Below are 13,889 nucleotides of genomic sequence, written 5' to 3'. Positions count from 1 at the left end.
GAAGATGACTATACTATAGGCCCTGTTTGGTAAACAGCGGATTAATTTCAGCATAAGCAGATTGCAAAAGCAGATTATAAATGGCAAGGTTTGACTAGCATATTATAATTAGCAGAATTAATTTGAGTGTTTGGTAAATGGCAGATTACGATTAGTAAATTGTTAGTTTTCTTTGTAAAATGGAGAAAAATTTCCTATTTTACAATACGCTAACCAATATCTTTAGGGTAAGAAAGATATTGTAAAACAAAGATATTGACCCCAAATATGCTGTTTACCAAACACTAAAATTAGCATATTGATTGGTCAAACATGCTAAAACCCTTGAATATGCTAAAAATTGGCCAATATGCCGTTTACCAAACAGCGCCTATATGTAGACTATGTACTATGCTATGGAGTATTTATTTATTTATTTATTGTGACGAGGGGATCTTCAGGCCGCAACCGCTTCCGGGTCATTGTGTAAAGATCGTGGTGTATAATATATTTGACCTCATTTTTTATTATCAGAATGTCGGCTAGCTTAGACTAGCCCAAGGCGGATTGGATTGGGTATAGAAACTGAGGCCCTTAGTTGGATTGTCTCTTGGCACGGGTCGGGTTACGCCAACTCAACCATGACCCAACTTTAAAATGTTGGCTTAACGATAAGGGAAGCTAGGTTAAGCTGGTCCGTTCTATTGGTCAACTTTAACTTAGTTGGTAAAGTCATAAAAAGTGAAATTAAGAATGTCGGCTAGCTTAGACTAGCCCAAGCCGGGTTGGATAGGGTATAGAAACTGGCGCCCTTAATCGGACTGTTTCTTGGCATAGGTCGGGCCGGCCAACTCAACCATGACACAACCTTTAGAATGTTGGCTCAACGGCAAGGGAATTTAGGTTGAGTTGGTCCGTGCTATTGGTCAACTCTAACTTAACTGGTAAAGTTATGAAAAGTGATATTCATGACATGCGTTTAAATCGTATCATCAAATTGTATCCCTATCGAAAATGTTGGTATTGATGATGGCATAATTTTATGGTTGAGATTGAGAGCATGTGAATAAATGATGAATTATACGAGTATGTTTTAATCTTCTTGCCTAGAAGTGGTAATTGGGCTTATAGGTTTATGACACAAAAGAGTGAGATTCAGGATTCTCTATTTTATTTTATGTCTCATCCTGAATTCCATTTAATTTTCCAACACATCTTCATCTTATTAAGTTTACCAAGTTTTTTCTTCTAAAATGATTAATATTTACGTGTCAAATGAAGAAATATTAGGATACATGAGACACATAAATGAGACAGAAGACCCGAAACCATATAAAGTTTGTGAGAATAGTGAGCACGCAACACAATCATAATCATGAATATTTTCTAGTTGATACACATTCTTCATGGATTTGGATGTTTAGAATTGTCCTTAGTTGAGGGAGGTGTAGTAGCTGGACAACATCAATATCGGATAATTTTAAATTATACTCCAAAGTATACTTTAATTAGAAAGTGTCCCTATCAAAGATATTAATAACAGTAACACTAATCGTACAAAATACTTCCTTAGTCCCGATCATTTGTTGTCCTTTGATTTTGGCACAAAGACCAAGAAAAGTAACCATTTAACAAAATGACATGTGGATCAAATTGAGTCTGAATGACCAAATTGTTCGTCAAATGCATTCCTAAAATGGAAAGGAAAACAATTGACTGAGACACCTCAAAATGGAATAAAACTACAAATGACCGGGACAGAAGGAGTAGCTTAAACATATTTACCTTGTCTTAATAATTTTTTCAGTTATATTATTTGTGAAGAGTATTTTATTTAAAGGTAAACAAATGATTGAGATAGTGTAGTACCAAAACTTGTATTATCCCTTAAAAGTTGAGAAGCTTAATTTGGTCAAATGATCCTTTACAACATTGTTTAAGCTTTGTTATTATTTTCTTTTCTTTGTTAAGCAAGGTGATGGATAAGCAATGATAAACATGCAAAAGTATTAATAATGACATTTAACATTTGTTTATTAATTTAAAGGATATAATTAATCGTTAATGATAAATTATATCTTAAGATTTACAAGACAACATTGTTTATCAAGTATGAGAATCACTTAATCGGACTATTATTAGATTTAGCATTTAGAATATGAATATGTTTAGCAATTCATGCGTTTAGAGACCGAGCCTATGCCTCCTAGACTTCAAGCCCATCTCCTTAAAAAAAATAGTCGTTGATTCTGATATACATGGTTTGCAAACTATTGCACCTGGGAAAAAGGTAGTGGTTGCAATGAGTCATCCAAAAAAAGTCCTTAAAAAAAATAGTCGTGAGTCATCCAAAAAAAGTCCTGCATTCACAGGATGTGACAAACATATGACCAGTGGTGGAGCGAGGGGGGGCTAGCAGGGGCGGTCGCCCCCGTTGAAGTTTGAAAATTTCGAAATTTTTAGTTAAAATTTTCGAATTTTTTCGAGGCCCCCTTATAATATTTCCCTTTCACCCCCGCTGCCTTAAAATCATGGCTCCGCCACTGCATATGACTTGCATCTAAGTAAAAAACGTACTCCCTCTGTCCCAATCGAAGAATTACCAGCTACTGAACAAAACTGATGGTGAAACTAGCCAAATAGGTTACTCTTGGGAACAAATTTACAGAATATGATTCAAATGTGATAAACTATGAAAAAGATTAGTTGAACCCAGAATTTCTGCTGAAAAAAGGCTACCAAATGCAGTATAGAGAAAGTAATATAACCCCAACAACCAGCACAGATTATACAATTTGACAAATTTTATGCTTAAATGTTGGGATATAGGTATAGCCAAAATTTTCGGATTTGTCTGTTGCAAGTATCGTCTCCTTACTCGCTGCCCTTCTTCTTCTTTTTATCTTTCTTTACCTTGATGGGTTCGGAAGTTTCAGTAATGTCTGCATGCTTTCGCTTCTTTTTTGTTTCCTTCTCTTCCTCTTCATTCTCTGCCTGTTTTTTCTTCTTCTTTTTCTCTTTTTTCGTCTCTGGCTCAACGTCAGTATCAGCGTGTTTCTTTTTCACGTCATTCTTACTAAAGATAGAATCTGCTGCCGGATTATATGTCTGTGTCCAAAGATATAAGAGGAAGGAGGGGGTTATATGCTACAATGACTCTCTTCTATAAAACCGTCTTAAATGTCAAACTCACTTAAATTACCTTGGCAGGAGTTATAAGTGCACCAGCTCCCTTTTTACGGTCTTTGTCATACACTTCTATATTCGATTTTCCCTTGGCTGATCCAGCTGACTTACCCAACTCTCTTCCTTCGAGGTTTCTCAGACGTGCTTCAAGCTGCACATCAAATCCAAAAATGGTCAAACGAGATGGTTTTACAGGTGAAACCGAACCATGATCTCCAAGAGCATCATAGCGAATTGCAGAATGTTACCTTGGCGCGATTTGCAAGACCCATGGAACCATCTGGGTTATCTCCAAGAGCATCATAGCGAATTGCAAGAGCAGCCTTTGCAGCTAGAGTACGAGCCACTTTACCCTTGTGTTTAGGGGCAGTCTGCCCGATCAAGGAAGCGTGATAAATAAGCCCGTATTTAGGTGTGGCATGTTTTGTTTTCAGGGCTCTAAAAAGAGCCTTCTCTGCTCCAAGAATCTGTACTGTACTCCCAGGCTGTTTCGCAAGATTTACCAAACTTCCGCCATGAGCAATAAGTCGAGCACCCACAAGCTCACCAACAAGAGCAGTCAAATTCGGTGCAATGGTGTTCATTCTGGTTTTGAGGTAGTCATACAACTGAGCTCTGTATTCTGATAGAGACAAAACCTGGTCGCAAAGTTGCTTGATGTTGACTAGGTCAAGATCGCTCACTTCCGTTCCCATAGATATCACTGAAGCCTCTTTGAGTTCCGCTTCAACCTCCTCAGGTAACACCTATGAATCAAGACATACGCATGAGATCCACATTACATAGACTGTCAACCTATCCTGAAAGCTTAGGGCTTTGCAAGCAGACAGTTAGAAACGGCTAAAAATCAAGACGATTGTTCAATTTTAAAAAGAAAACAAAAATGGCGGAATTTATACCTCTGAGAAGTCTAACATTGCAGCATTAACACGATTTCCCATTAACTTAACAGCTTTAGCATAAAGTATGTTATCTTGGACGATCTTTGAAAGCTCGGGAAAATGCCAGCCATACCATTCTCGAACCCTCATTGCATAGGTATTAAGCTCTTTGTCAAGATCATCCAACAATCCGATGGCTTGAATGATCATTGTATCTACCTGCACAATATAGCAAAAGTCACTGCACAACGAACATGAGGTGGAAACTGGAAACGTATTTAAATCACAAATACTAGTTGTATTGTATCTGACCTTTTCGGGACTGAACTTCAACTTGTATCTCGACAAGCTGTGTGATAAACCCAAGCTCATCGGAGCTAGATCTTGAGGGCCAAGTCCTGAAATAAGTTCAGTCAACTGAAACCGTATACCTCTCATTAGCTCCATGACGCCATTATTGTGAATACAGTCAATTTGCTGCAGACAATTGAATACTCAAATCAAAGGCCAGTCATATAACAGAATGAAAAAACAGTATACGGATGGACTGACAGAGATATTATGAGTAGAAAGTTGACCAACCAGTTTCTCCTTTATTGCATATCCGAGTTTAGAATCAGCAACGGCTAATGTTTCACCTGAGCAATGCGCTTTCAGAAATTTCCGTAGTCCCTTGCTAGCCTTGCCCTCACTCAATAGAGTGGCAGCTGATAGAGCCTCTGTTGTATTCTCAAATTTGTCAAAAGCTTTCAGCTTTACTACCTGAAACATTAACATTTTCGATCCCTTCAGATACAATGTAGTTCAGGCCAACTCCAGTCCAAGCAATATAAATGTCGTCTATTTGTGCATTCGAGAACACCATGCCATGACCAGCACCAACAGCTTCTTGCCATATGAGTATCACAAATTCACAATACAGTCCTAATATACTCTTTAGTCTTTCCTCTACAAGGAAAAAAAAAACAGCTACACCATTGTCGTCTTGCTACGAAAGTTTGCTAATACATGAGTTTCAGCTATTCTGTTCCACATATGACACAATATCAGGAATTCATTGATAGATGAACCATCTCAACCAAAACCTTAAGGTGATGGTTGAGGCCCAACTATTATAATTATTCCTATTACGCTCCCCCACTCAAATGCCCATTGGGCTTGAAGAGTGGTTAGAGCACAGGCTCTAACGTACCGTGTGCTGAGATTCCACTTCATGAGTTATTTGAGGAGTTATTGAGGTTGTCAGGATTCGAACCCGTGACCTATGGTCACGCGGGCTCTGATACCATGATAGATGAACCATCTCGACCAAAACCTTAAGGTGATGGTTGAGGCTCATTACTATTATAATTATTGTACACTATCGTCAAAGTCATTTGTTTACCTTTCCTATTCCAGATGACGTATCTTAATCAAGGGTAAACGAATGATTGAAACGGAGGGAGTACTCAACAACTATGATCTTCAAATATTAATACCTACCACTTTCTATACATCAGATTAACTATACCACATTATTTAACCCTTCAGACTAAACAACATTATTACCCTAATGCCTCACTGGCACGCGAGTTGCAAGGTGTGGGGGGTCGGATATACCCAGCCTTACCCAACAATTCAAATTAAATACAAACCCAAAAAACACCTTAAAATAAACAAAAAAAAGCAAAAGGTCAAACCTTTCTAGCTAAATCAGAAGATGCAAACTCCTTCTCTATTTCCTGAAAAAAAATACCAAACAAAAATCATTAATTCCCAAAAAAAATGCATTTTTTATGCAAAAAACTGCAAGAACTACTTTAAATTAAGAAAAAAAAATTACCCACCTCAATTTGAGAAAGTTTGCCTTCATCTAATACTTTGAAAAGGGCAAAACCTGGTGAAGTTTCAAACAACAACAACATTTTGCAACCCTAAAAAGACTCAAACTTTAACCTGATTTCAAGTTGTAAAAGTGAATTTATACAAAATAAGACGGTAAAATTATTGAATTTTGATAGTAAATAAGAAATTGATGGTAATAGAGGAGGAGGAAGTTACCAAAGTGGCAGAGTACTTTCAGGGTTTATGTAGTTATGGGGTTTGACTTTCAGGGTTTTAGACTTTGAAAAAATTACAGAACTTTCTTGGGTCGTGGGCTATTTTTGGTTGTCGGGTTGACAATGATTCAAGTCAACTCGTAGAATACTCGGAATTGGTTCGGTATAAGCTCGGCTTTAAATCGATTGAACTATTTCGAGCCATAGTTGCTCAAATTCGAGCTTCAATAGAGCTCAATTAGAAACTTGTTTAGGTTCGTTTTATATTTTATATTATTTAACTTAATAGTATTTTTTATAGTTTTTATTCTTAATCAAACGATATATTTGCATTTATGATTATATAACTATTATATTTGTTAAGTATTTTATATTTGTATCGATCTTAAAAATACATTTGTTTTATTTTGGTATCATAACAGTTTGGTTAAATTCATTTTGGTGTCACAAGAATTACAGACGGTCTTGCATGTGACCGTCACTTGCTTGTGATCTCTCACAACCCTTTCTCACTTGCTCTCCCTCTTGTAGTTTGTGAGGGGTCACAAGCTTATGACAAAAAGTGTCCGTCACAAATTAGAATTAAACTATTTTCCAATTTAGCTAGAATATTATGCTTATAGGTGTTTTTGGGCCGGGCTGGCCGAGACAGGCTCTTCTGATCAGGCCCGTGAGTGAGGAGGCCGAAGGGCCGGACCGGGCTATGGAAGATATGACTCGGGCCAAGCCCGTGTTCTGTTTTAGGCATACAGATGGACTGAAGGAGGTAATTCTTGTGATTTGGTTAGCAAACTCGAGGTGGAGGGATTTGGAGGGGAGGGCCCTCCTCGCAACCAAATTATTTCCCCTCCAACAAAGGAAAGATTTGAAGGGAAAATGACCTCCTCCGTTCTCCCTCCTCTTCCTTTCCGTCCCTTTCCCTTCCCTCATTCACCCTCCCCTCCCTTTCCCTCCTTTTTTGCTAAAAGTGAGGGAGGGGGAAGGAGCGAAGAGAAAGGGAGGGAAGGGAAGGGGAGGGGAAATGGGGAGTGGCGGTGTTTGGATACAATTTCCCTCCAAATCCTGCCTATTGTGGAAAGATTTTGATTTGCCTTGGGGGAGGGAAAATGGATCCCTCCAAATCACTCCCCCTTCATTTCTCTCCACCTTATTTGCTATCCAAACATGGGATTTTAATTCTCCTAGTCTCCCTCCCTTTCTTTTCCCTTCAAATCCCACGGCAAATAAGGGGAAAGAGTGTATATTAGGATTGTATTGTGAATTTGTGATAGTGCATATGGCAAGAAGCTGTTGGTGCTGATCATGTCATGGTGTTCTCGAATGCACAAATTGACGACATTTATATTGCTAATTGCTTGGACTGGAGTTGGCCTGAACTACGTTGTATCTGAAGGGATCGAAAATGTTAATGTTTCAGGTAGTAAAGCTGAAAGCTTTTGACAAATTTGAGAATACAGCAGAGGCTCTATCAGCTGCCACTCTATTGAGTGAGAGCAAGGCTAGCAAGGGACTACGGAAATTTCTGAAAGCGCATTGCTCTGGTGAAACATTAGCAGTTGCTGATTCTAAACTCGGAAATGCAATAAAGGAGAAACTGGTTGGTCAACTTAGTTAACGCCTTAATTATGCTATTTACATGTCATGACCAATACCAAAAGACGGAAAGAAATAGTATAACAGCGGCATATTGACATTACCAAATTAAATTATTTAGAATGATTATACATTCACATAAGCACCAGCCACCACCATTATTTTAAATGCAATTTCGTTTTTTAATCAATTACAATTACAGAGTAAGACCTTCTTACATTCACGTAATCCTCACCATCTCAATCTCGATTCTCGTCGACATCATTTTTAATCAATTAGGGACTTAATAATAATAATACATTCACAATGTTTCTAAATTCCCATGCATCATCTAATCTCTCCTTAATATATTCCAATTCAATAAGAAGATGCATAGAATTGATTAGGAGACTTCTTGTTGTTGGACCATTTGTGCAATACGTTACCAAAGATATCATAGAAAGCAACGTCTAATTGCGTTGAAGTCACTTGCATAGACATGAAACCTTGTCCATCGTAATAAAATTTCAATTCTTCTGGGTCCCACCATGCCACATCACCTCTCCATGCTTTTGAGCCTCCCCCACTAGTCAAAAACTGAAGTTGACTGCATATAAAACGGTTTTAAACTAAATTAGTGTAAAATATAAAGCGTTTTAATAAATAAAAAACGCATTACATAAGAGTTTGTGACGACCTATGTATCATATTTTAAGGGTTATTAGATGAATTGCATGCCATATTTATTTTTGATGATCTAAATAGCATATTTTAAGGTTACATAATAATCCATTTTGGTCAGTCAAAAAGTCATGACTTCTTGTGACAGTCACACGTTATATATGACGTCTCAAAATACATTTTCCTTTAAGCATTATTTAAATTAGTTGTAATTGCTGATGCTATTTTAATTTTAAAATGGACTTTATTGAGTTTAATTTTAACACCAAGACAACATTCTGAAGTTATTAACGTAAAACCTCTGTTTAAGCTAGATCAACTCCCGATAAATTGAACACATAAGATCAAACAAGGTTAGAATGTAGGTTACCTATGAGGGCTACTAATGTGCTCCAAGCAATGATCATGACCATTGATGTAGAGATCAACATTATTAGCTTCAAGAATTGGTAGAAGCTTAGCAACAAGCTCTACAGTGTTGCCGTGATGCCCTGCACTCATTATCGTATGGTGTCCGATCACAAACTTCCATTTTGCATTCGATTCCTTCAATGCTCGATCCACATCCTGCTCAATTGTCGTGTACATTTTGCATATATAAGACGGTCTGATAATAAGTTTCTAACATACTTTGCCCCGTACATATTTTTTGTGTTGTCATATTCATTGGTAGATGCTAACGTGATTTTACATTCATAGAAATTATGTCCAACCTCAAAATACGAGAAAAAGAATTACATATCTAATATATTACCTTAGAACCTTTTAGTTATTGAGCATACATGCATTTTTTATGAGCTTTTAAAGTTTATAGTTATATTTTATTTTTTTCATATCAAAACTCAAAATACTTGAATTTATATGTATATAGTTTTCGAGCAATATTGTGTTTTTTAGTTTAATGTTAGAGTGAACGAGCTAAAAAATTTTATACTAAAACTCATAATATTTAAAACAAAACTCAAAATTTTTATTATAAAACTCAAAAAGTATACAATCAGATGTAAAGCTCAAAAATTTTATACTAAAACTCATAATATTTAAAACAAAACTCAAAATTTTTATTATAAAACTCAAAAAGTATACAATCAGATGATTACATCTGATGTATAGTCTATGAACGGTCAAAATACCAAAATGTCAAAGTACCAACCATTTAGGTATCTGTATTACGAGTATTCGAGGGAAAACTAGTAAAATTTTGTTACTTTTTGTAAGAAAAAAGGGAGTAATTTATAATTACTTACGTATAAGAGGTTAGAAAGATATTTTTGTCGAGGTAGTACGCCTCTCCAATCGTAACTATGATCTTTTTCATGGAAATACTTATCTTGAAACGGAGTAGTATCCACAAAAAAGATGTCCACAATTTCTGCTCAAATCAAATTTAACATTTTAGGTTGATTACGTAAATAATTAAACAATTTTTCAAAATAAAATTGAAGAGAAATGAATGAAAAAGAGTAATTAATTAATAATTAACCTGTTTTTATAATGTAAGATCTAAGGCAAATCCATCTAGAGTCTCTTGCTTTAAGGGCAGGGCTCAGTTGTGCAAGAACATCTCCTCTGTAGTCGTGATTTCCAAGCACTATAATGCAAATAAATCATTAGTAAAATTACGTTAATTTTTTTTTATATATATATACGTACTTCATATTAGTTTGTTTTTTTTGTGTTGATCAGGAGTATCTCCTACCGATCACTGGGACAATCTCTTTCGATACTGAAGGCAATTTAATGGGTTGACCCCCCAAGTTTAGCTTTTTCATTCGCAAGAGTCAGGAATCGAACTCCTGACCACTTGTTTAGAAGATGAGAGCCCATACCACTCACACCAGCCAACTTTGGTATGTACTTCATATTGGTTCAATGTTCCAGAAACACGACTTGTAAGGGTTGTCCTAGTTTAATCAAAGATGTAGAGCGAACCCGAAAAATGTATTAGTGTTAAAACTCATGAGGAATAGCTTTACCGTCTTATGTATACACAATATAAGCATTATTTTAATTATTAGTGATAGATACCGAGACATAACCGAGTTATTGTAAAGGAAAATGCTTAGTAGGTTAATAATGCGAGTGCATTATATCGCATTTTAAGGCAATATTGACTATATAGCAAAACTAGAACACCGATAATATACAAATTAAAAGGACTATGTAACTTAATATGATAATTGACCAACTACATACTCGCGCAAAATAGAGGTGGAAATAAAATAAGGTTTTAAGTTATAAACTGAAATAGATTAGGAGTAACAAGTTTGAAATTACCATTGTACCATGGCTTTTGTAAGCTAGGGGCGGTATAAATGTCGGTAAATGACTCAGTAAATGCCGGATCATTAACTCCTGTTAATCCGTCATCATAAAAGTTGTCTCCGGTGGATACTATGAAATTCACGTCTAGTTCCTCTCCTACGTTGCCCATCTACATAAATAAAACAAATAAACACGTGAATAATTATTTCTTTTGTTACAATCATCTGTTTATTATCTTTATTTAAAGAAAATAAAAAATGCAAATAAATACTAAAAAATGAGATAGCGACATCCGTAAATTCGTATTGCCGAGTTCATAAGCAACGTACTCACTAATGAACAATACATAATGACTTTTTTTTTATAATTAATGACATGGTAGGGTTTGTTTTAGGTGAAAGGTAACATGGGACATATTTTCCATGTTAAAGGGCCCTTTCTTTATTGCTTGTCACGAGTCGCGACAATGATGAATCATCCATCATACGATGAGGCATGAATGCATGATACACCTTACAAATTTAAAATTCATATGACAAATGAATCACTAAACTTTTTGACAAAAAATGTTATTTTATACGTTCTCCCTTCAAATGCATACACCTAAGTACCTTAACAAGTTTAAAATTCTTATTACAAATACTGTAAGGCGGTTTTACATAAGTAATTAATTTAAAAGTACAACAAGCTAATTGACTTTTAGTGACTTTATTTATTGGTTTTGCATGTAAAACAGTTTTATATACTCCGTAAGAGATAAGACTCTCTCAAACACAAATTCTTGTGTAAACCGATTTTATAACATTTTTGTTATTGTAAAATTAAATATTACGATTATTTACTTAAATTTTTCTACTAAAATAACTTTCATCAATTATCATATTTTAGTAAGGAGATATTATTATTTCAATTGATTGTTTTACAATATTTTATAGTGTTATATATAAGACTAATTATTACTCCGTAGTCCGTAGTACATATAGAACGTGTTTACCGTGAGATCGCACTATAACGCACTTCAAAAAGATAAAAAGAAAACCTAAAAAAGCATGAAAAATGAAAGTGAAAGCATAAAAAAAGGGAGTCAAATCAATGAGAAATATGTGGACAAGGTAGGATTCCATAACAAAACTTATTAAATTAAATTGGACATATTTATCTTGTTTTGTAGGTTGAGGTGTCCTCTAGTGCTACGCAAGATAATAGCATTTTGGCATAATTCAATAATGTCCTCTAGAATCATTCTCTTAATTAGATGCTTATGCTTCCGTCACTGTCCTTTCTTTACGTTAGTCTAAATTGTTTTTGTTATTTCTTTACATTTCTCGTTTTTTCATGATTTTGTGTTAAAAGCAAGTGTAAAGAAATAAATAACGATATTGCTTTAGTAATGAGGCATAATCTCATAATGGTACAAGTCTATTTACATTATTCTTTAAGTAAATATGTTAGAAGTGATTAGCGTAGAAGTTAGAACTCATGTTTTCATTCATTGATCAATCAAGGTTATATATATTATTACAAGCAAACCCGAGTTGCCTAAACCAGGTTTTAATTTCTCCTCCGACTCAACAAGATGTTTACACTTTTATGATTTTGAACAAAAAAGAAATTTTAAGTGGTAATTAAATCTTAGAATTTTGCTTAAAATTTTAAACATCAATAATTGTTGCCTAGATGTAATGTATGAATTGGTGGTAGAAGTTGTAACAAGGTCAACTATGCTTATCAATTATCATCAAGTTATCTATAGACAATTAGACCAGAAAAGAATATAATTTCGAATAACATTTAATTAATGTAAGTAATAATATAATTTTTTGTAATAAATCTCGACTTACATAATTTTTATTTTCTCTTTAATAAAATTAAAGAAATTTACGATGCAAATATATGACTATGAATATGAAGATTATAGGTACCTGAGTAGCAACGAAAGTTTGATTAAACTCGCCTTTGCGACCCCAATCTCCGATAACAAGGAAGCTAAGAGAGCCATCATTTTTAGTTGCCTCTCTAAATTTAGGAAGATGAGCTTTTGTTACATAATTAGTAAGAATTATACACAAACTTAGCATAATAATGAGCATGAAACTCTTGTTGATGATATTAGCCATGTTGACTTGTAACGTATAGTTTTACGTTGCTTTCTCTCTTATAATTGAGAGAGAGAGATAGAGAGAATAAATGGAATTGTTGTATGTGTAACAAAAGGAAACTTCGTGTGTTGCTTTACAATTGTCTTGTATATATAGGCTCACCTAAGTAGATAGCTTGTAGTAAAAGGACCCTCTTCATTAATAATTGTACTCCAAATATAACTAATTGAGCTACATTTTATTGATAAAAAGGGTGTGGAGACAACTAAATCTGGTAAATGGGTCATTTGGGTTGAGCTTGGGTCGGATATTTTGAGTTAGGTTATTTTCGGGTCGAGAATATAGGTGTTATTTTTGGGCTGGGTTGCTTCGGTTAGGTCATTTCAGAGCATGTCGTTCTAGATCGCTTTTGGTCATTTCGGGTCAGGATTTTACCGTAACTAAGTCGTTCAAGTCATTTTGGGTCTATTAAGTCATTTGGGTACACTTAAAGTAAGGTAATTTCAGATCTATCGGATCAATTTTGAGTCACTATTATCGGGTTATTTCGAGATACCACTTTTTAGCACTCCTTCGTGTTACCTTAACTAAGCTTTTTATCCACACATTTAAATTTGTACTAGAAAACTTGAAAAGAGACGATCTTGTCATTAAGTTATCGAGATACCACTTTTCAGAACTCCTTCATGTATGTGCATCCAATGCCACTTTTTATGGTTGATTGTAACCTAAAGTGACTAATAAATTTCGGACTTAATTTCGTACCTTATTATTACTCACACCATTTTTACTTTAAATTTTATAAAAGCTTCACAACAATTTTTTAATGAGACTATTTCTTAAGAGACTTACTCAATTTTTAGCATAAACTATTTAACCGAGATGTTTATCGTCGATAACAATGACTAATTCTCACAACACACCTTTTATTTAACACAAATTGACACACATATAAAGGTAGCTCTAATTGTCACACACAAAATGTCACTTACTCTAATTTTGGCACCACATTCTTCTCGTTATCCCCCTTGTTTCATCTCTCTATTCAACTTCATTATAATAGTAAGTTATGGAATTTCATAATTATATGTTGAAACTTGAAAACATCAAATTGTGAAAAAGACTCAATAATCAAAGTACAAATAAGACCCATAAAATAACAAAAGAAATCAACACATAAAGACACA

At 34.8% G+C, this 13,889-nt stretch overlaps 2 protein-coding genes across 2 annotated transcripts; both read right to left on the bottom strand.

Annotated features, from left to right (window-relative positions):
- Nucleotides 1-2,602: 2,602 nt before the first annotated feature.
- LOC141622708 (putative nucleolar protein 5-2) lies at nt 2,603-6,123 on the bottom strand. The gene is made up of 8 exons (XM_074438715.1): nt 5,873-6,123; nt 5,726-5,767; nt 4,629-4,808; nt 4,359-4,523; nt 4,065-4,265; nt 3,414-3,911; nt 3,182-3,316; nt 2,603-3,087 (listed from the first exon to the last, which is right to left on the bottom strand). The coding sequence occupies exons 1-8, from the start codon at nt 5,948-5,950 to the stop codon at nt 2,854-2,856; spliced, it is 1,533 nt and encodes a 510-aa protein (XP_074294816.1). The 5' UTR covers nt 5,951-6,123; the 3' UTR covers nt 2,603-2,853.
- Nucleotides 6,124-7,757: 1,634 nt separating this feature from the next.
- LOC141619608 (purple acid phosphatase 8-like) lies at nt 7,758-12,828 on the bottom strand. Its single transcript, XM_074436628.1, has 6 exons — nt 12,526-12,828; nt 10,616-10,772; nt 9,822-9,929; nt 9,586-9,710; nt 8,709-8,905; nt 7,758-8,264 (listed from the first exon to the last, which is right to left on the bottom strand). Exons 1-6 carry the CDS (start codon nt 12,718-12,720, stop codon nt 8,036-8,038), a joined length of 1,011 nt encoding a protein of 336 aa, XP_074292729.1. The 5' UTR covers nt 12,721-12,828; the 3' UTR covers nt 7,758-8,035.
- Nucleotides 12,829-13,889: the final 1,061 nt, after the last annotated feature.

The sequence above is a fragment of the Silene latifolia genome, chromosome X (genome assembly GCF_048544455.1).
Source record: "Silene latifolia isolate original U9 population chromosome X, ASM4854445v1, whole genome shotgun sequence".
In the NCBI taxonomy this organism is placed as follows: domain Eukaryota; kingdom Viridiplantae; phylum Streptophyta; class Magnoliopsida; order Caryophyllales; family Caryophyllaceae; genus Silene; species Silene latifolia.
Note: the sequence above shows the minus strand (reverse complement) of the source record. Positions and strands in the feature narration are given on the sequence as shown.

Bases quoted from the DNA above. Each gene is read 5' to 3' on its own strand.
- LOC141622708 (XM_074438715.1), bottom strand. From the start codon at position 5,950: ATGTTGTTGTTGTTTGAAACTTCACCAGGTTTTGCCCTTTTCAAAGTA. The intron at 4,809-5,725 runs GTTTGACCTTTT...TTAATGTTTCAG, and splicing joins CTTCTGATTTAGCTAGAAAG to GTAGTAAAGCTGAAAGCTTT. The intron at 4,266-4,358 runs GTCAGATACAAT...TATATTGTGCAG, and splicing joins TGAAGTTCAGTCCCGAAAAG to GTAGATACAATGATCATTCA.
- LOC141619608 (XM_074436628.1), bottom strand. From the start codon at position 12,720: ATGGCTAATATCATCAACAAGAGTTTCATGCTCATTATTATGCTAAGT. The intron at 9,930-10,615 runs GTAATTTCAAAC...TTTGCATTATAG, and splicing joins ACAAAAGCCATGGTACAATG to TGCTTGGAAATCACGACTAC. The intron at 8,265-8,708 runs GTAACCTACATT...TTTTATATGCAG, and splicing joins CACATTAGTAGCCCTCATAG to TCAACTTCAGTTTTTGACTA.